The following is a 22,763-nucleotide window of genomic DNA, read 5'->3' as shown; positions in this document are numbered from 1 at the left end:
TAAAGTTATTTAACTGTTCAGTTTCTCCTGAGTGCATAAGCAGAAAAGGCAAACCAAATCACTTGAAAATAAATCTAATTGTCGTGATTTATATAGTAACTTTCTTTCTGTTCAGATCAGCTATGCTCCTTTTGACGTGAGTCTTGAGACCAGAGTCCAGCTCCAGTCTCCTTACCAGTTTCCTGTATACAATGCAGCTCAGTACCAAGGAATTATTCAACTGCTGCTCTACTTCACTTGGGTCTGGGTTGGTCTGGTGGTTCCAGCTGATAGGAGGGGAGAACTCTTCATGAAGGAAATCACAGAGGAGATGAACAACCATGGAATTTGTGTTGCATTTGCAGAAAAGGGTCCAGTATTTCCTTCTTTTGGTGACATAGGCTGGTACCAATTAATAGTACATCTCACATTGACACGTGTTGTCATTGCATTTGGTGACACTCATGATTTTCTGACACTTGTCTCTCTCATTATTTCCGTTGATACTTTTGGTAATATCTGGATCACAACTTCTGATTGGTATACTATAATATTTCCCTTTAATCAAAATGTAATTTATACATATTTTGGTGGAGCATTATCATTTTCAGTTCACAAGGATGAAATTCTGGGATTCAAGGATTTTCAAAGAAGTGTTCACCCTAAAAAATACCCTCATGATATCTTTATCCAGCATGTGTGGTCGATTTTATTTGAATGTCCACATTTGTATGAGCATGGAGTCAGGAAACTAAGTCAATGTGAGCAAAATGGCAGCCTGAGCACAAGATCTCTGAATGTTTGGGATATGAATACCTCACCCTTGAGCTACAAAGTCCATGCAGCTGTGTATGCCATTGCCCAGGCACTTCATGAGGAGCTGTCACTCAGAGTGAATGGAGACTCATTGGATCAAGGTGGACTCCAGGCTCCTCTCCCATGGAAGGTAACAATAGCTATGTTAATGCCCTCCTAAAGTATTGGGCCCTGGGTTTTAATTTCTGCATTTTGATTCATGATCTGTCATAGTTAGTGTTAGATAAACATTTCTTATGCTAGCATGCTTCTTTATGTTACTATCTCCTTCTCAAAGTATTCATGTATATTCAGTAGCATAAAGTAGCATAAAGAAATAGTTAGGAAAAAAACATGTCATAGAGTTTAAAGTTGAGCTAACATTTTGATCAGAAAACAATATGTGCATGCTGTTGAAAAATGATATTTATTGTTTAAGCAAATTGAAACAATAATATTTAGGTTATTTAATTTTCACATTTTTATTACTCCTTTCAATGTTCTGTGAAGTAATGATAATACACAACAGAGGAGATTTGTACAAGTATAAATGTGGCATATTTTAAGAATTTCAGGTACATTTGATGCCAAAAGTTTGTTTTGTTTTGATAAACAGACCCTAGAAGAAGACATAGCTTTTATGAGACTAGACATTATCATACACGACTGTTTTACAGTTTACTTCTTTGACTTGTTGCTGTTGTTGTGGTCTATTATACTTGGTTCTACCTTAGTTCTCTGCACCAGATAGCTTCATATTCCTTGCAAAACAGGCTGTATCTTTCATAGGTTGCCTCTCATGTCCTGAACCTCAAATTAAACCAGTAATTCATTGGTTGATCAGTCCCACACATTCTGAGCAATCATTTCCTCATTACATCTTGTAGTCAGGACAGATTGTGAGTTCAAGGTCTGATGAATTTGTTGGTGTCAGACATGTACCACTGGAAGCCTTTCCTGCTTACAAAAGATGGCCCGTTCAGGTTCCATATCCTCCATTACTACGTTCTCACTAAGGTGACTTTCATAGGTTTCAGGAAGTTCCATTTCATAGTTTTAACATCTACTCTAAATGCGCTAATATTCCATCTCTCTCTGTGTGTCTCTGTCCATACCCTCTCCCTTTGTACCACCCTTCAGAATCTTTTTCCTTCTTGTTCCTATCTCCACACACACTCTCATCTATCCAACAAATCTTTTGCATTCCCAGGGATATTCATTTGACCAGTCTACCTCCAACCCCAAGAACTCACCTGGTTACTTACACTCTCCAGAGTAGTATTCCATTAAGTAAATGTACCACATTCTCTTTATCCATTCTTCCATTGAGAAACATCGACTTTGCTTCTAGTTTCCTGATATTTTAAACAAAGACATTATGAACTAATTGAGCAAGTGTCCTTGTGGTAAGATGTAGTGTCCTTTGGGTATATGCTCAAGAGTGGTATAGATGGGTCATGAAGTAGATAGATACCCAATTTTCTGAGGACCCATCATAATTATTTCTATAGTCGCTGTACAAGTTTGCCCTCCCTTCATCAATGTAATTATGTTCCCCTGGCTCCATTTCCTTGTCATTATATACTGTAACTTGAAACATTGATTTTCGCCATATTGACATGTGTCCAAGATAAGCTCAAAGTAGTTTTGATTTGCATTTCCCTAATGGATAAGGATGTTGAATATTATTTTTATATGATTTTCACCACTTTGAGATTTCTCTATTGAGAATTCTCTGTTTAACTCCATACCTAATTTTAAAAAATTAGATTTGTGGTTTGTTGATGTCTTGTGTCTTCAATTCTTTATATATTTTGTGTATTATATCTCTATCAGATTTAGAGCTGGTAAAAAATCCTTTTCCATTCTGTTGACTGCCATTTTTTCCTATTGATGTCCTTTGCCTCTCAGAAGCTTTTGCTGTCATGAGATCCTATCTGTGTTCTGTTTAGAAAGTTTCTCCTGTGCTAGAATGTATAGAGTTAAATTTTGGCAGCACATTCCACACTATCTTCCCTAAAGGTCTAGGTTCTCAAATGAAAAACACACACTCAGTCTTTATAATTTAATATGCTTTAAACAGCTCAATGTTTGGGCTACTTGCTAACCTCCATTTGGCTAATCCACCTCCCTCTGATAATCCAGAGTTATTATGTTCATTACTTTTTCTTCTATCAAATATTGGTTTCCAGCAGCTATGTGCATGTAAATTTTCTCATTTAAAGTGTTTTTTCAGGAACACAATTACCATTGATATTACAAGAATTTATAAATATTTTCAATGCTAATCCCTGTTTATCTTCCATAAAGTTCAGTATTCCATCAATTCTGTTTTAATGTTGTGATCATCATTTAGCCTTGATTTTTGAACAGGGCTAATATGGATCTAGTAATATTCTTCAACATGATGATAGCCAGTTAGATCAGCACCATTTTAAAATATTCTTTTTTTTTCTATTGTGTGTTTATGGATCCTTTATAAAAATAAGGTGACTATACATGTGTCGATTTATTTCTGGATTTACAATTCATTTCCATTGCTCACCATGTCTGTTTTTATGAGAATTCTTTGTGGTTTTCATTACTATAGCACTGTTGTCCACTTTAAAGTTAGGAATGGTGTTACCTCTGGAAGTTCTTTTACTGTTTATTATGTTATTCTCCTGATCCATGAGGGCAGGAGTTCTTTCCTTCTTCTCGTATGTTCCTCAGTTTCCTTCCAAGATTTAAACTTTTTTTTCATACTAGTCTTTTGCTTCCTTGATTTGGCTACCCAATAGTACTTTATATTTTGTGGTTATTGTGAAGAATATTGTTTCGCTGATATATTTCTCAGTCTGTCATTTGTATATAGGAAGGCTAATAATTATTTCTTTGAGTTATTCTTGTATCCAGGCACACTACTGAAAGTGATCTCAGCCATACAAGCTCCCTGTAGAATTTTGGGGTTTGCTTATATATACTATCATATTATCTGTAATAATGATGTCTTGAATTTTTATTTTCTTGTCTGCATCCTTTGATCTTTTTTGGCTAACTTTCTATGTAAGGTCCAATTTATTAATAACATCTCTTAGTTCCAGGATTTATTGAGCTTTTTTTTTTAAATTTTTTTTATTCGATATAATTTATTTACATTTCAAGTGATTTCCCCTTTCCTAGCCCACCCCCCCCCACTCTCCGAAAGTCCCGTAAGCCCCCTGAGCTTTTATCAGGTTGACTCATTCATTGGTGATAGTGGGTGGGATATTATAGTCTCCCACTATCAATATGTGAGACTGATGTGTGATTTGAGATTTTCTGGTGTTCCTTTAACAGACTTGGTTTTAGATGTTTGTTGTATAGTTGTTGAGCGTTGGGATATCATATTGGTGGATTTGTCCTTTGATGAGTATGAATGTTCTTTCCCATCTCTTTTGAGTAATTTTCTTTTGAAGTCTATTTTATCAGATGTTAGAATATCTATTATACATTGACTTTTAGGTCCATTTGCTTAGAAATCCTTTCCCCAACCCTTAATCTGATATAACTACTATGTAGATTTTGAGATGTGTTTCATATTTGCTTTGAAAGGTTGGATCTTGTTTGCAGATCTGTTCTGATAGCCTGTATCTTTTTATTGAGGAATTAAGTCCATTGATATTAAGAGATATCATTGACACTTCTTGTTTATGTTGGGTGCCAGAAGTGGTTGTATGTTTGAGTATGAGTGCATGTGTGTTTGTTTTTCTGCATACTTCCCTCTTTTGTTTTTTCTGCTGTGACTTTATAAATTTCTTATATTTTCATTGGTGTATTTTACCTTCTAGTGTTGGAGTTTTCATTTTAGCACCATCTGTAGCAATGAATTTGTGGACAGATGTTGTTTGAATTTGTGTTTATCACAGAATTCATGTTTTCTCCAGCAATGGTGATTGAAAGTTTTGCTGGGTATAGTGATCTGGGCATCTGTTGTATCTTAGAGTCTACAATGTAATTGCTTATCTGTTTCTAGTCTCCACTGAGAAGTTTGTGCAATTTGAATACGTCTACCTGTATATGTTACTTGGCCTTTTCTACTTGAAGTGTTTATTATTCTATGTTCTATATGTTCAGTGTTCTGATTATTGTATAGAAAAGTGAGTTTATTTTCGGATCCAATCTATTTTATGTTCTGTATACTTCTTGTACATTTATAGGCATTTTTTTCTTCTTTTTAAGAATTAGGTAATTTTTCTTTTTTGAGTGTGTTAAATATGGGACTTCGAGGTAGGATCTTCTCCTTGTTCTATTCCCATTATCTTGATTTTTATTTCTATTAAATTTGTTCTTTCTCAGTGCCCCATATTTTCTGCATGTTTTATGTCAGGGACACTGACTCTCCCTCTGGATTTCATGTCAACTAGTACACAATCAAGTCTTGACAGCTTTTTGTTTGTCTGGTTGAATGTAGTATTTTACTCTAATTTGTTTCTGGTTTACTATTTATTTTTTTTTGTGGGATATTTTTTATTATATATTTTTATTTTCTATATTCTTTTTTATATTCCAAATGATTTCTCCTTTCCCAGTTCCCCCCTCCTCATATGTCCCATAAACCTTCTTCTCTCCACCCATTCTCCAAACACCTCTCTCCTTTTTCTCTGTCCTCATACTCCCCTCCAATGCTAGACCAAGCCTTTACTAGATCAGGACCCTCTCCTTGCTTCTTAATGGGAGTCATTTGATATGCTAATTATGCCTTGGGTTTTCAGAGCTTCTGGAAGAATTAATATTCACTTATCAGAGATTGCATTCCATGTGTATTCTTTTGTGATTGGGTTACCTCACTTAGGATGATATTTTCTAGTTTCAACCCTTTGCCTAAAAAATTCATGAATTCATTGTTTTTAATTGTTGAGTAGTATTCCATTGTGTAAATATACCACATTTTCTATATCCATTCCTCCATTGAGGAACATCTGGGTTCTTTCAAGCTTCTGGCTATTATAAATAAGGCTGCTATGAACATAGTGAAGCATGTGTCCTTATTGCATGCCGGGCAATCCTCTGGGTATATGCCCGAGAGTGGTATAGTGGAGTCCTCCGAAAGTGTCATGCCCAGATTTCTGAGGAACTACCAGACTGATTTCCAAAGTAGTTGCACCATCTTGCAATCCCACCAGCAGTGGAGGAGTGTTCCTCTTTCTCCACATCCTCACCAATACCTGCTGTCTCCTTTCTGATTGGTGTGAGTTGAAATCTCAGGGTTGTTTTGATTTGCATTTCCCTAATAACTAATGATGTTCAGCATTTCTTAAGGTGCTTCTAAGCCATCTGAATTTCTTTGGGTGAAAATTCTTTGTTTAGATCTGTACCCCATTTTTAATAGGGTTATTTGGTTCCCTGGGGTCTAACTTCTTGAGTTCTTTGTATATATTAGATATTAGCCCTCTGTCATATTTAGCGTTGTTGAAGATCCTTTCCCAATCTGTTGGTTGTCATTTTGTACTTTTGACAGTGTCCTTTACCTTACAGAAACTTTGTAGTTTTATGAGGTCCTATTTGTCAATTATTCATCTTAGAGCATAAGTTATTGGAATTTTGTTCAGGAAATTTTTCCTCTGTAGCTATGTCTTCAAGGGTCTTCCCCAGTTTTTTTTTTTTCCTATTAGTTTCAGTGTGTCAGGTTTTATGTGCAGGTCATTGATCCACTTGGAGTTGAGCTTAGTACAAGAAAATATGAATTGATCGTTTTGCATTCTTCTGCATGCTTATCTCCAATTGAACAAGCACCATTTGTTGAAAAGGCTCTCTTTTTTTCCACTGGATGCCTTCAGATCCTTTGTCAAAGATCAAGCGACCATAGGTGTGTGGGTTCCTTTCTGGGTCTTCAATCATATTCCATTGATCCGCTTGCCTGACATTGTACCAATACCATGCAGCTTTTATCACTATTGCTCTGTAGTAATGTTTGAGGTCTGGGATACTGATTCCCCCAGAAGTTGTTTTACTGTTGAGAATAGGTTTAGCTATCCTGGGTATTTTGTTATTCCAGATGAATATAAGAATTGCTCTTTCTAGCTCTATTAAGAAAGAGTTGGGATTTTGATGGGGATTGCATTGAATCTGTAGATTGCTTTTGGCAAGACGGCCATTTTAACTATATTAATCCTGCCTGTCCACTAGCATGGAAGTTTTTTCCATTTTCTGTAGTCTTCGATTTCCTTGTTCAGAGATCTGAAGTTCTTGTCATATAGGTTTCTCACTTGTTTGGTTAGAGTCACCCCAAGATACTTTATGCTGTTTGTGGCTATTGTGAAGGGTGTCATTTCCCTAATTTCTTTCTCAGTTTGCTTATCTTTTGAGTACAGAAAGGCTACTGATTTGCTTGCGTTGATTTTGTAACCAGTCACTTTGCTAAAGTTGCTTATCAGCTGTAGGAGTTCTCTGGTGGATTTTTTTTGGGGGGGTCACTTAAGTATACTATCATATCTTCTGCAAATAGTGATAATTTGACTGCTTCCTTACCAATTTGTATCCATTTGACCTCCTTATGTTGTCTAAATGCTCTAGCTAGAATGTACTATAATGAAAAGATATGGAGTGAGGGAACAGTCTTGTCTAGTCTCTGATTTTAGCTTCAAGTTTCTCTCCATTTACTTTGATGTTGGCTACCAGTTAACTCTCTATTGCTTTAACTGTGTTTAGGTAAGGACCTTGAATTCCTGCTCATTCCAAGACTTTTAGCATGAAAGGATGCTGAATTTTGTCAAATGCATTTTTAGCATCTCATGAAATGATCATATGTTTTTTTCCTTTGAGTTTGTTTATTTAGTGGATTGCATTGATGGATTTCCTTATATTGAATCATCCCTGCATCCCTGGGAAGAAGCCTACTCGATCTTGGTGGATGATCATATTGATGTGTTCTTGGATTCGTTTGGCAAGAATTATAATAAGTATTTTTGCATCAATATTCATAAGGGAAATTGGCCTGAAGTTCTCTTTCTTTGTTGGATCGTTGTCTGGTTTTCATATCACCATAATTTGGCTTCAAGAAAAAGTTCAGTAATGTTCCTTTTTTTTCTATTTTGTGGAATAGTTTGAAGAGTATTAGGGTTAGGTCTTCTATGAAGGTCTGATAGAATTCTGCACTGAAGCCATCTGGTCTTGTGCTTTGTTTGGTTGGGATACTTTCTATGACCCCTTTTATTTCTTTAGTGGTTATGGGACTGTTTAGATAATCTATTTCATCAACTTTTTTGTCTGATATCTTTCTAGGGAACTGTCCATTTCCTCCAGATTCTCCAGTTGTGTTGAGTATAGGCTTTTGTAGTAGAATCTGATGATTTTTTTGAATTTCCTGAGTTTCTGTTGTTATATCTCCCTTTTCATTTCTAATTTTCTTAATTTGGATACTGTCTCTGGCCCTTTGGTTAGTCTGGCTAAGGGTTTATCTATCTTGTTTGTTTTCTCAAAGAACCAGTTCCTGGTTTTGTTGATTCTTTGTATAGTTCTTTGTTTCTACTTGATTGATTGTAGCCCTGAATTTGATGATTTCCTGCCTTCTATTTCTCCTATTTGAAATAGCTTCTTTTTGTTCCAGGGCTTTCACATGTGTCATTAAGCTGCTAGTGTTTGCTCTCTCCATTTTCTTCTCTTTTTTATTTATTTATTTATTATTATTATTATTATTATTATTATTTTTGGTGGAGGTACTCAGGGCTATGAGTTTTCCTCTTAGCACTGCTTTCATTGTGTTATATATGTGTGTGTGTGTGTGTGTGTGTGTGTTTTACATATATATACATACATATATATATATATATATATATATATATATATATATATATATATATATATATATATATATATTAAATCTATATGGTCCAAAGCTTCAATTAGTTTCATTGTGTCCCTGTTTATTTTCTGTTTTCCTGGTCAGTCTATTGAGGAAAGTGCAGGGTTGAAGTCACCCACAATTATTGTGTTAGGTGCAACGTGTGCTTTGAACTTTAGTAAAGTTTCTTTTATGAAGACAAGTGCCCTTACATTTGGAGTATATATGTTCAGGATCGAGAGTTATTCTTGGTGTATTTTTCCTTTCACCAGCAAAAAGTGTCCCTCAGAGTCTCTTTTGATGACTTTGGGTTGAAAGTCAATTTTATCTGATATTAGAATAGCTACTCCTGCTTGTTTCGTGAGACCATTTGCTTGTAAAATTGTCTTACAGTCTTTTAAGCTAAGGTAGTGTTTGTCTTTGACACTGAGGAGTGTTTCCTATATGCAGCAAAATGTGGGGTCCTGTTTACATATTCAGTCTGTTAGTCTATGTCTTTTTATTGGGGATTTGAGTCCATTGATGTTAAGAGATATTAAGGAATAGTGATTATTACTTCTTGTCATTTCTGATGTTATTTTTTAAATTTGATTTTTTATGTTCTTTTGTGTTTGATTTAAGAAGGTTACTATCTCATTTTTTCCAGGGTGAGGTTTCCCTCCTTGTATTGATGTTTTCCTCCTATTATCCTTTGTAGGGCTGGGTTTGTGGAACGATATTGGGTAAACTTGGTTTTGTCATGGAACATCTTAGTTTCTCCATCTATGGTGATTGAGAGTTTTGCTGGGTATAGTAGTCTTGGCTGGCATTTGTGTTCTCTTATAGTCTGCATGAGATCTCCCCAGGATCTTTTAGCTTTCATAGTCTCTGCTGAGAAGTCTGGTGTAATTCTGATAGGACTTCCTTTATATGTTACTCTGCCTTTTTCTCTTACTGTCTTTAATATTCTTGCTTTGTTTAGTACATTTGGGGTTTTGATTATTATGTGATGGGAGGTATTTCTGTTCTGGTCCAGTCTGTTGGGAGTTCTGTAGGCTTCTTTTATATTCATGGGCATCTCTCTCTTTAGTTTAGGGATGTTTTCTTCCATAATTTTATTGAAGATATTTGCTGGCCCTTTAAGTTGTAAAGGCCACTCTTCACTCTCATCTATGCCTAAATCCTTGGGTTTGGTCTTCTTATTGTGTCCTGGATTTCCTGGATGCTTTGGGTTACCAGCTTTTTGCATTTTGCATTTTCTTTAACTGTTGAGTCCATGGTTTCTATGGTATCTTCACCATCTGAGATTCTTTCTTCTAGCTCTTGTATTCTGTTGTTGATATTTGCATCTATGGCCCCAGATTTCTTCCCAAGGTTTTCTATCTCCAACGTTGTTTCCCTTTACAATTTCATAGCTATTTCTACATCTGATTTTAGATCTTGGATGACTTTGGTTAGCTCCTGCACTTGCTTGTTTGTGTTTTCCTGTAATTCTTTAAGAGATTTTTTTTTTGTGTTTCCTCTTTCATGACCTCAGCCTGTTGACCAAAGTTCAACTGTATTTCAAGTGATTTTTGAGTTTCCTCCTTATTGTCTTCTGTATTCTCAATTTCTTTCAATGATTTTTGTGTTTTCCTTGTAAGGGTTTCTAACTTTTGATCCATTATTTTTTAAAGTGATTTATTTATGTCCTTTATGTGATCCTGCAACAACCTCATGACCAGTGATTTTAAATCCAAATCTTGTTTTTCTGGTGTGTTAGGGTATCCAGGACATGGTGTTAATGGATAATTGTTTCCAGATGCTGCCCTATTGCCTTGATTTCTGTTAGTAACATTTTATGTTTGCCTTTTGCCATCTCACTGGTGTTAGTTGGTCTTTTTGTCAATGCTGGACTCACCCAGTGCAAGCTGCCTCTTCACAGCTGGCCTCTGGGTGCACAGCTGGACTCCTGCACTTCCTGGAGATGGAGGCTGTGGCCCGGCTGTTCCCAATCCTGAAGTGGAGACCAGAAGGCTGCCGCCAGAGACCTCAGGACTGGATCCTCACCTCTGCAGGGCCAGACTCACCAGAGCTCGCTGCTTCCTCCCAGCCAGCCTCTGAGTGCACAGTTGGCCTTTTGCACAGCCGGGTGATGGGGTGCTATGGCCCAGGGTGTTCCCAATCCCAAGGTAGAGACTGGAAGGTTCCTGCTCGAGGGCTTAGGACTGGAATCTCTAGCCCAGGCTGTTCCAGATCCTGAAGCAGAGACCAGAAGGCTCCCACCAAAGGCCTCAGGACTGGATCCTCAGCTTTGCAGGGCCAGACTCACCAGAGCACATTGCTTCTTCCCAGCTGACCTCCAGATGCACAGCTGGCCTCTTGTACAGCCTAGAGATGGGGTGCTATGTATTGTTTCTGTTTTAAATTCATGCATTTATTGTACTTACCTTAAATTCACTATTAATCTTTTTAAAAATGTCTATCATGTGAGAATTTTTTATATGGGGCAGTTGACCCCTTTAGTTCATCTATTTATCTGATTTCTTTAGATTCAATTGAATATCTTCCATTCGAATTTTTCTCTAAGAATATCAGTTATACATAAAATATTCTGGTGGTTTTCAAACGTGTTCAAGATATATTAGCAAGTACTGCTAATCAGTAATGCTGATGTATTTGGGAACTCTTCTGCTTTCTGTTTTCTATCTGTTTTAGCAGTGTTGTCAAGTGTTTCATTCATCTAAAGAAATACCCAGGTAGTGTTGCATTCACTTTGTGGTTTTGAGCAAATTATAGCCTACCACAAAGATAAAGAAGATACAATGCTCAATTTAACTGTGTTATTCTGCTTCTTTGCTGTTCTTGACTGTATGTCAGTTTCATTTTCTAGATAACACACATTTCCTTTTCTGTGAAAGTTTACTTTAACTTTTCTACATGACTGGAACATGAATAAAATTTTACTCTTGAGTATTTTTAAATATGATCATATTCATTTTCCCTTCACTTTAAGAGGAGAAAATTTTGCTGATTCAAACTTAAAAGTAAAACAAACTCCTCTCTCAAGAATGGACATTTTTCACTTAATTCTTCAGAGAATTGGGTTTTTTGTTTGCTTTTATTTTAAATTATTAGGTCAAGTGTAGTTTTTTTGTATATCTACCATATATAGTCTATTAAAGCAATGTATTCTTTGACAGGTACAACAAGCATACAAATAGAAAATGCTTTTCTTCAACCCCATTTCTCTAAGTCTCTTAGCTCTCTGCATACTCACTGATTCTCCAGTCTCTCACTATCTCCCTATTCTATAGTCATGTCTTTTGATTTGTTTTTTCTTTCATGACCCACTAGAGTTATGACATACAGGGCCTTCCATATGGGCATGGATATGCAGTTATCCAATGAGGCAGAAGGAATACAAAAATGTTGGTATTTCTAATGACAATGACTTCCTCTCCTTTAGAATCTTTTAAATTCTTACATTGCTCATGTGATGGGCTTGACCCTATAAACTTCCTCCCTCATCTGAAGTTAAACATTTTTATGGGCTCAATCTTGTTCTGTTTCTATACAAGCAGACTTAGTTACCATAAGCTCCTGAGTGACATGACCATGTCACACCTAAAAGAGAGTATTTCATAGACCTCCTAACCAGCATCTGATTTGTTCATTCTCTCAATCCCCTCTTTCCCAATGGTTTCTATGATTTGGGAATCCTCTCATGACTGTCCTATTTCAATATGACCAGTCAATATTCATGGCATAGAGAAATTCTCTGATATAATCTGACAATAGCAGTATATCATGTATATAAATATTCAGAAAGAAATCCAATAATGTGTCCTCTTAGCCAAACAGAAGTAGGAGGCACACCCATAGGACTTCTGATCTCCCAAGACATTGACCTAAAATAGGTTTGTAGTAACAGGCATGAGTCTGTCTTATAAGGACATCCACAAAAATACCATGAGCAAGAAGTTGTTTATTCCCATAACAGTTGTGCCAGCATTTCACCAGTATGCATATCATGTCTGGAATGTGGGTATTATAGAATGCAAGGTCTACAGTTGGGAAAAGCCTCTGCTGACTTTACTGAAAAATTGTGGCTTTTCTGAAAATCTCTTATGCAAAAGTTTAAACAACCTTATTCAAATCGTTTTTATATTTCATAATTTTTCAAATAGTTAATTTCAAAATTTAGAATCTGTCTGCCAGAGTCAATACTGAGTGACTGAGAAAAGTTCAGAAATAAAACCTAAATAGTGGTGATAGTTTTGGTGAAAAGCATATATCTATGTCAATGTCTTTGTATAGTCCTACATGCACTACTCTTATGATAAATATTTGATAAGTGAAACAAAAATCAAAGCCACAGGGCCATACAGTGAGTGAAAGAGAGGGCAATTATAGTATCCAGGTTTATTTGCATCCCAGTGAGTTATACTGCAATTTCTGACAGTTATTTTTTCTTTAAGCTCCATCCATTCTTACAAAAGGGCCAACTTGGAAGAAACATCAATGAGGAGAACATTGTGAACCAGGAAGATTCAGCAACCAAGATTGACATCTTTACTTACCATCCTCTGCAGAGTGGTACCAAAGCTCAAGTGAAAGTTGGCGAGTTTCTGTTTGAATCTAACAGTGTTCACTATCTTTCCCTAAATGACAAACTCATATATTTGGGTGTATTCAACAATCAGGTGAGTATCTTTAAAGTCAGCACTTATGGGGAAAAAAAGGAGGAGAGTGTGCAGGTGATGGTGGCAGGAGTTCCTTCATAGGAGAGCTCTGGCATGCAGATTCTGAGGGGATAGGAACACCAGCAGGACCAAACTTATGGAAGGCCGACAGGACAGGAGCTGCAGGCCTAGTGGGCACGGTCATTAGCACAGCCCTGAATACCTGTTATAGGTGAAGCTGTTTAGCTGTGCGGGGGCTCAGCAGGCTGAGTGGAGTCTGGCTTGTATCATTTCCATTCTCTGCTGGAAATGTTGAGGTTTGATCTGTGCTTTTACACTGAAGGTTTAATAAAAGTGACAGTTAATAGATTTATGTTTTATTATTAAAAGACTAAAATGAGAAAGGGAGAAAGAGAAGACAGAGAGATGAGGGACGATCATGACCATGTGAAAGAGAGAATGAAAAAGAGAGGAGGGAGAGAGAGAGAGAGAGAGAGAGAGAGAGAGAGAGAGAGAGAGAGAGAGAGAGAGAGAGAGAGAGAGAGAGAAGAATGATAAAAGAGAACTTGGAGGGGCAGGAAGTATCCATTTATAGTAAATGTACCCAGGTAACCAAGGGTCAGGGAAAGCCTGCCTGTAGCCAGGTGACTGCAGAGGTGGAGATCAGCCAGAACACTAGGGAATGGGGCATGCCACAACAGGGTTAAGGGAATGTTGAGTGCCATCAGGTTGAGAGTGCCCTTATTTTGTCCTTTCTAATGCTGAATACCTTAACTTTCTGCCTACAAATCACTGTGTTACTGATTCAGTTTGGATTAATTCTTCAGGTGGTTTCATTCTTGTAATGAACAGATACACACATGGCTTACTTAGAAAGAAAAAAGAAAAAAGAAAAGAGGAAAAAGAAATAACATCTTGGGCAGCTATTTGGATGCATCATAGTGGTCAAGGCTGTAGTGGAAGTAACTGCCTTCCGTAAATAAATAAAATAAACACATGTGGATGAAACCATTCTACCCAAATAAGGACTTATAAATATAACTTTCACTTTATGAAGTTAATTGTCATCTCTGAGGCTTACTGCCTCCACCTGCTATCCTAATTCTATTTCAGGATGCTTCTAGACTCCTATAGTCTATTCTAGTTTTAGAACATTTATAGCCTTTGAGACTTAAAGATGAAGAAGCTCCCCATCTCTACGTCTTTCTGAGTTCTGGCTGACTGGTTTAACTTGGGTATTCTGGCTCAATGTCTTCTTCAAGCTGACTGTTTCAATCTGAATTCTCAGTTTCTGACTGAATTTGCTCTGCTTTGCTTCATACTAAGTTTGGCAATATGTTCTAATCTTTTGGCTCCTTCTCAAGTTCTGCTGGTTCTCTCATTACCTGTGTCTAGCTTGTACTCTCTACAACCTCTCTCTGTACAAGTTGTGTATTAAAACTCATTGATCCCCAACCCTCATCCTCTTTATGTTTCTTTTTTTTTATTTCATTTGTCAATTCTTTTATTTTTTATTCGATATATTTTTTATTTACATTTCAAATGATTTACCCTTTTCTAGCCCCCCCACTCCCCGAAAGTCCTGTAAGCCCCCTGCTCTCCCCCTGTCTTCCCACCCACCACTTCCCATTTCCCCGTTCTGGTTTTGCTGAATACTGCTTCACTGAGTCTTTCCAAAACAAGGGGCCACTCCTCCTTTCTTCTTGTACCTCATTTGATGTGTGGATTATGTTTTGGGTATTCCAGTCTTCTAGGTTAATATCCACTTATTAGTGAGTGCATACCATGATTCACCTTTTGAGTCAGGGTTACCTCACTTAGTATGATGTTCTCTAGTTCCATCCATTTGCCTAAAAATTTCATGAATTCATTGTTTCTAATGGCTGAATAGTACTCCATTGTGTAGATATACCACATTTTTTGCATCCACTCTTCTGTTGAGGGATACCTGGGTTCTTTCCAGCATCTGGCAATTATAAATAGGGCTGCTATGAACATAGTAGAGCATGTATCCTTATTACATGGTGGGGAATCCTCTGGGTATATGCCCAGACGTGGTATAGCAGGATCTTCTGGAAGTGAGGTGCCCAGTTTTCTGAGGAACCGCCAGACTGATTTCCAGAGTGGTTGTACCAATTTGCAACCCCACCAGCAGTGGAGGAGTGTTCCTCTTTCTCCACACCCTCTCCAACACCTGCTATCTCCTGAATTTTTAATCTTAGCCATTCTGACTGGTGTAAGGTGAAATCTCAGGGTTGTTTTGATTTGCATTTCCCTAATGACTAATGAAGTTGAGCATTTTTTAAGATGCTTCTCCGCCATCCGAAGTTCTTCAGGTGAGAATTCTTTGTTTAACTCTGTACCCCTTTTTTTAATTGGGTTGCTTGGTTTTCTGGAAATGCTATGACAAGTGAGTAAAATTTCTGGAGATAGTCCACAATTTTGAGTGGTTGTAATGTGTGCACTCTGAGAGTATCTGTGTGCACCCAGATACTTTGAATTACATATTGCTCCTCTTTCCTGACAGTATTATGTAGCTTAATTTCTGTGTATTTACTCATTTTATTGGGTACGTTTCCTTCAGAATCAATATGAAGATATACTTTCATGTAATAAAACTGTTTTGATGAATTGATTTTCTAATTGCTGATCATGATTTTAGAGAGCTCCTAAATTGATACAAGTATTCTCAAGGACCCTATAAAATAAAAGTTGCAAATAGAGCTCTTTATACCTTCATGTTTCTTGGATTAATTGTGCCAGGGAAAAAACAATATGGAAAAAATTAATGATCAATGAGAAAACATTTATTTAATTATAGATCTAAGAAATATCCAATAGGTATTCACTGTGGAAAAGCAAGGCCATATGAAACTTTTGCTTTGAACTTATAATGAACCCATACAATGAAACACTGCTTTGAATTTATATACTTTCTGCTGTAATTCCTTTTGTTCTTTTAACATTTTGTGTATGAGGTAATATTTTTTACATAGATTTTTGTAACAAAAAATCTATAAAAACACTGAAAGCAATAATAAAGACTTGGAGTAGCATCTTTCTGCTTCTCCCAATGTGTGTTTGTTTTTCTGTACCCTTAATTTGACAATCTTAATTTCTTTTCTTTCCTTCCTTTCCTTTTTTCTTTTCTTTTCTTCCTTCCTTCATCGATTCTTTCCTACTTTCCTTCATTCCTTTTCCTTCCTTTCTTCCTTCATTCCTTCCACCCCTCTCTCCCTCTTCCCTTCCCTCCCTCTCCCCCTCTTTCCCTCTGTTCTTTCTTTCTTTCTTTCTTTCTTTCTTTCTTTCTTTCTTTCTTTCTTTCTTTCTTTCTTTCTTTCTTTCTTTCTTTCTTTCTTTCTTTCTTTCTTTCTTTCTTCCTTCCTTCCTTCCTTCCTTCCTTCCTTCCTTCCTTTCTTTTTTATTTCCTTCTTTCTGTCTAGGAAAATTTTATCAAAATTTGAGAGTCTTGCCTGCCTAGCAAGAGGTGTCTGAGACAATGTCTAAAGAGTCCAAGTAACTAAGTTTCTTTTCTTAATCAAATCCTTCTGCAGAAGGAGTAAACTGCAAGAAGATATCAGCTCTTGGCCCAGGATACGCAAAACCAAGTTAATTGTCCAAAGCCATCACCTTCTACCACCAGAATAGAGATAATTAAATAGTCAGAAGCCATCAGTTTCTGGGCCCCAGAACAATAAGAGGGTGTTAATGGCCAGTGGCCTTCATCCTTTGTCCTTCATCTATCACTGTGTCACACCTCAGTACATGATTGTAGAAGCTAGCACCCTAGCAAATTGCTGTTCTTTCCTGTCTACTCTAATGAGAGTTGGGTGTTTCCTATCTCTGACTCATTCTTTCAAATCTTTCTCTTATTTGTCACCTTGATTGTCCCTCAATTAGAATTAACTTTCAATCATGGGTGCTTTATTCTATAAAGTAACTTACCTTCTTTAGTTGGGATTAAGGATATATTCTGGGACTAAGCTTTACCACAACTAGAAATAGATTTTTCAGTAAATAATATAATCTCAGGGTTAACAGTGTGATTAAATGTCATGTGACAGATATTTCTGTATTTCAATGTAAAATTATATGCACACTCATATTCTTATTGATGTAACTATTCACAATGAACATTTCTGTGATGTGATAAAAATAGGTGATATGTAGTAATGTGGAACATTATGTTCAGCAGGAGACCTGATAAGTTTTTTCCAATGCAAAACACTGGGTACATCAAGCACCCCAAGACAGGTCTCATATCCAGGAGTAGTTGGGCAGCACAAGAGGGGGAATCCACAACACATACATACTTTTATTTGGTTACAGTTTTGTTTTTATTTCTTTTGCTTTTTGCACTGTTGTATTTTATTTTCAAGGTTTTGATGCTTAGTTATTTGGGGGAATGTATTCTGTTTTTTGTTGTTGTTGTTGTTGTTGTTGTTTTGTTTTGTTTTTTCTTTTTTTTCTTTCTTTTTTTTTTGAGAAAGAACTCAAATTTGGGCAGGTTGAGAGGGGGTTGACGGGACAGAGATGGGAAAAGGGAAGGATATGATCAAAATATATGAAATAAATAAAATGAAATAAATGAAAGCAAGAAAATCAATTAAACAATGAAATAAAATAAAGCAACAGTTCAAAAAGAGAATTATGATAGGGAGAAACAGGCAATTTGGCTTCATACTCTCTAAACGTCTGGTACTTCTTTCTTATAGTACACAGATATCCTGCTGTAACTTACCATCTCAATGCTAATACTGAATGTCATGAGCTGACTGCCTGTGCTTGACTCATGTCTCCTATACAGATTCCTTTTTCTAATTGCAAACGAAGTTGTCCTCTTGGATTTAGGAAAACAGAAGACGGTTGGTTTGCATTCTGTTGTTGTGATTGTGTCCCATGTCCAGCTGGAGAGATTACAAATGAAACAGGTATTTATAAAATGGTTCCAAATGTAGAAATTTCTAGAAATGGTTCTGAATGAGGAAATGATGTACCACTAGATAGGGGTGAAAACACAACACCTGAAGACACAGTTATATTTATGTAGCTGACTCTCAATACTTTAAAGCAAGATAATGCTGGGTGGAGGTGGCAAAGTTCTTAATGCCAACTCTCAGTATGTGGGTCTCTGAGTTCAAGGCAATTCTGATCCACAGAGTACCATGACAGCCATGGCTGAACAGAGAAACCCTGTCTTGAAAAAAAAGCAATTCTTGATCTTAGAGCATACTCTATTGGTGTTCTCTTCAGGAAAGTTTCCCTTGTACTGATGTCCTCAAGGGTCTTCCCCAGTTTCTTTTCTATTACCTTCTGAGTGTCTGGCTTTATGTGGAGGTCCTTGAGCCATTTGGAGTTGAGCTTAGTACAAGGAGCTAAGGATGGATCCATTCGCATTCTTCTGCATGCTTACCTCCAGTTGAACCAGCACCATTTGTTGAAAAGGCTATCCACTGCATATTTTCAGCCCCTTTGTCGAGGATCAAGTGGCCATAGTCGTGTGGGTTCATTCTTTGATCTTCAATCCTATTCCATTGTTTCATCTGCCTGTCATTGTACCAACACCATGCAGTTTTTAACACGATTGCTCTGTAGTGTTGCTTGATGTCAGGGATACTGATTCCTCCAGAATTTCTTTTGTTGTTATGAATAGTTTTAACTATCCTGGGTTTTTTTGTTATTCCAGATGAATTTGATAATTGCTCTTTCTAACTCTGTGAGGAACTGAGTTGGGATTTTGATAGTTATTGCATTGAATCTGCATATTGCTTTTGGCAAAATGGCTATTTTAACTAAATTAATCCTGCCAATCTATGAGCATGGGAGATTTTTCCATTTTCTGAGGTCTTCTTCCATTTCCTTCTTCAGAGTCTTGAAGATCTTGTCATACAGTTCTTTCACTTGTTTGGTCAGAGTCACACCAAGGTACTTTGTAATGTTTGTGGATATTGTGAAGGGTATCATTTCCCTAATTTCTTTCTCAGAAGAAATTTCCTGCTTATTTTTTGAGTATAGGAAGGCTACTGATTTGCTTGAGTTGATTTAAACTTGCCACTTTGCTGAAGATGTTTATCAGCTGTAAGAGTTCTCTAGTGAAGTTTTTGGGTCACTTAGGTAGACTATCATATCATCTGCAAATAGTGATAGTTTGACTTCTTCCTTTCAAGTTTGTATCCCTTTGACCTCCTTATGTTGTCTAATTGCCCAAGCTAGTACCTCAAGTGCAATATTTAAAAGATAAAGAGAGAGGATGCAGCCTTGTCAAATCTCTGATATTAGTGGGATCGCTTAAGTTTCTCTCCATTTAGTTTGATGTTGGCTACCAGTTTGCTGTATATTGCTTTTAGAATGTTTAGGTATGGGTATTGAATTCCTGTTCTTTCCAAGACTTTAAGCATGAAAGGGTGCTGAATTTTATCAAATGCTTTTTCAGCATCCAATGGTATTAAGCCTACTTGATCATGGTGGATGATCGTTTTTATGTGTTCTTGGATTTGGTTGACAAGAATTATATTGAGTAATTTTGCATCGATGTTCATAAGGGAAATTGGTCTGAAGTTCTCTTTCTTAGTTGGATCTTCATGTGGTTTTGGTATCAGCGTAATTGTGTCTTCGTAGAAGGAGTTGGGTAGTGTTTCTTCCATTTCTATTTTTGTGGAATAGTTTGAAAAGTATTAGCGTTAAGTCTTCTTTGAAGGTCTGATAGGATTCTGCATTTAAACCATCTGGTCCTGTGATTTTTTTTTTTTTGATTGGAAGACTTTCTATGACCCTTCTATTTCTTTAGGGGTTATGGGACTGTTTAGATGATCTATTTGATCCTGATTTAATTTTGGTATTTGGTATCTGTCTAGGAAATTGTCCATTTCCTCCAGATTCTCCAGTTGTGTTGAGTGTAGGCTTTTGTAGTAGGTTCTGATGATTTTTTTGAATTTCCTCAGTTTCTGTTGCTATATCCCCCTTTTCATTTCTAATTTTGTTAATTTGGATACTGTCTCTGTGCCCTTTGGTCAGTCTGGCTAAGGGTTTATCTATCTTGTTGATTTTCTCAAAGAACCAGCTCCTGGATTCATTGATTCTTTCTATGGTTCTCTTTGTTTCCATTTGATTGATTCCAGCCCTGAGTGTGACCTCATAAACTTAAAAAAGTTTCTGTAAGGCAAATTACACAATCAAAAGTACAAACTGGCAAACAACAAATAAGGAAAAGATCTTCATCAACCTATATCAAATAGAGGGCTAATATCCAAAATATACAAAGAACTTAAGAAGTTAAACCCCAGCAATCCAAATTACCCTATTAAAAATGGGCTACAGAGCTAAACAACGAATTTTCACCAGAAGAACTTCGGATGACTGGCTGAGAAGTATCTTTAAAAAAATGCTCAACTTCTTTAGTCTTTAGGGAAATGCAAATCAAAACAACCCTGGGATTTCACCTTACACCAGTCAGAATGGCTAAGATTAAAAATTCAGGAGACAGCACGTGTTGACTAGGATGTGTAGAAAGAGGAACACTCCTCCACTGCTGGTGGGGTTGCAAATTGTTACAATCAGTCTGGCGGTTCCTCAGAAAACTGGGCAAGTCACTTCTGGAGGATCCTGCTATACCACTCCTGGGCATATACCCAGCGGATTCCCCAGCAGTGAATAAAGATACGTGTTCCACTATGTTCATAGCAGCCCTATTTATAATAGCAAGAACGTGGAAAGAACCCAGGTATCCCTCAATGGAAGAATGGATGCAAAACATGTGGTATATACACACAATGGAGTACTATTCAGCCATTAGAAACAATGAATTCATGAAATTCTTAGACAAATGGATGGAGCTAGAGAACATCATACTAAGTGAGGTAACCCCGTCTCAGAAGATTAATCATGGTATGCACTCACTAATAAGTGGATATTGGCCTAGAAAATTGGAATTCCCAAAACATAATCCATACATCAAATGATATAAATGAAGTACAGAGGAGTAGCCTGGTTCTGGAAAGTCTCAGTGTAGCAGTATAAGGCAAAAATACAACAGGGATGTGGGAAGGGGTGGATGGGAGAACAGGAGGAGGGAAAAGGGCTTATGGTACTTTCAGGGAGTCTCTGGATGGTCTTTCCATCAGACTCTGCTCTAAATTTTGTCTCTTTATCTCCTTCTGTGGGCATGTTTTCTTCTTCCTATAAAGGACCCAAAAATCCATACATTGGTCTTCCTCCTTCTTGGGCATGATTTGATATGGGAAATGGGTCTTGGGTATTCCAAGCTTCTGGGCTAATATCCATTTATCAGTGAATGCATACCATGAGTGTTCTTTTGTGATTGGGTTACATCACTAAGGATGATATTTTCCAGTTCCATCCATTTGTTTAAGAATTTCATGGATTCATTGTTTTTAATGGCTGAATAGCAGTACTATTGGAGTACAATTAGAGTACTATTGGAATATATATATATATATATATATATATATATATATATATATATATATATATATATATATATATCACATTTTCTGTATCCATTCCTCTGTTGGGGAACAGCTTGGTTCTTTCCACCTTCTGGCTGTTATAAATAGGACTTCTATGAACATAGTGGCGTATGTGTTCTTATTACAGGCTGTAGAATCCCCTGGTATATGACCAGGAGTAGTATAGCAGAGGCCTCCAGTAGTATTATGCCCAGTTTTTTGAGTAACAACCAAACTAATTGACAGAGTGGTAATACCACCTTGCAATCCCACCAGAAGTGGAGGAATGTTCCTTTTTCTCCACAACCTCTCCAACCCCTGCTGTTCCCTGGGTTTTTTTATCATAGCCATCCTGACCAGTGTGAAGTGAAATCTCAGTGCTGTTTTGATTTGCATTTCCCCGATGAATAAGGATGTTGAACATTTATTTAGGTGCTTCTCAGCCATACAATATTCCTCAGTTGAAAATTCTTTGTTTAGCTCTTTACCCCGTATTTTTACCAGTGTTGTTTGGTTCTCTGGACTTGAGTTCTTTGTATATATTGGATATTAGCCCTCTGTCGGATGTAAGGTTGGTAAAGATCTTTGTTAATTTGGATACTGTCTCTGTGCCCTCTGATTAGTCTGGCTTACCATTTATCTACCTCTGTTGATTTTTTCAAAGAGCCAGCTCCTAGTTTTTTGATTAATTGTATGGTTCTTTTTTGTTTAAACTTAGTTGATTTTGGCCCTGAGTTGGATGATTTCCTGCCTTCTACTCCTCTTCAGTGTATTAGCTTCTTTCTTTTCCAGAGCTTTCAGGTGTGCCATTAAGAAGCTAGTGTATACTCTCTACAGTTTCTTTTTGGAGGCTCTCAGAGTTATAGGTTTTCCTCTTAGCACTGCTTTCATTGTGTCCCATAAGTTTGGCAATGCTGTGCCTTCATTTTCATTAAATTCTGAAAAGTCTTTAATATCTAAATTTATTTCTTCCTTGAGGAAGGTATAATTGAGTAGAGCATTCATCCCGACCCACGGGACCTAGTAAGTCGGGGAGTCGAGGAGACCCCAAGCCTGAAAGAGAAAATGGGAAGGAAAGGA

The 22,763-nt window shown here is 36.9% G+C and overlaps 1 protein-coding gene across 1 annotated transcript in view; it reads left to right on the top strand.

Annotated features, from left to right (window-relative positions):
* LOC127678103 (vomeronasal type-2 receptor 26-like) overlaps positions 1 to 22,763 on the top strand; it is a 40,894-nt gene that overhangs the window by 7,059 nt on the left and 11,072 nt on the right. Inside the window, exons 3-5 of the mRNA XM_052172906.1 lie at positions 116 to 925; positions 13,015 to 13,239; positions 18,026 to 18,149. Coding sequence (XP_052028866.1) covers positions 116 to 925; positions 13,015 to 13,239; positions 18,026 to 18,149 — 1,159 coding nt within the window. The remainder of the gene's footprint in view (positions 1 to 115; positions 926 to 13,014; positions 13,240 to 18,025; positions 18,150 to 22,763) is intronic.

Source organism: Apodemus sylvaticus, chromosome 2 (assembly GCF_947179515.1).
Source record: "Apodemus sylvaticus chromosome 2, mApoSyl1.1, whole genome shotgun sequence".
In the NCBI taxonomy this organism is placed as follows: domain Eukaryota; kingdom Metazoa; phylum Chordata; class Mammalia; order Rodentia; family Muridae; genus Apodemus; species Apodemus sylvaticus.
The sequence above is the reverse complement of the archived record's forward strand: the minus strand, read 5'-3'. Positions and strand labels throughout refer to the sequence as shown.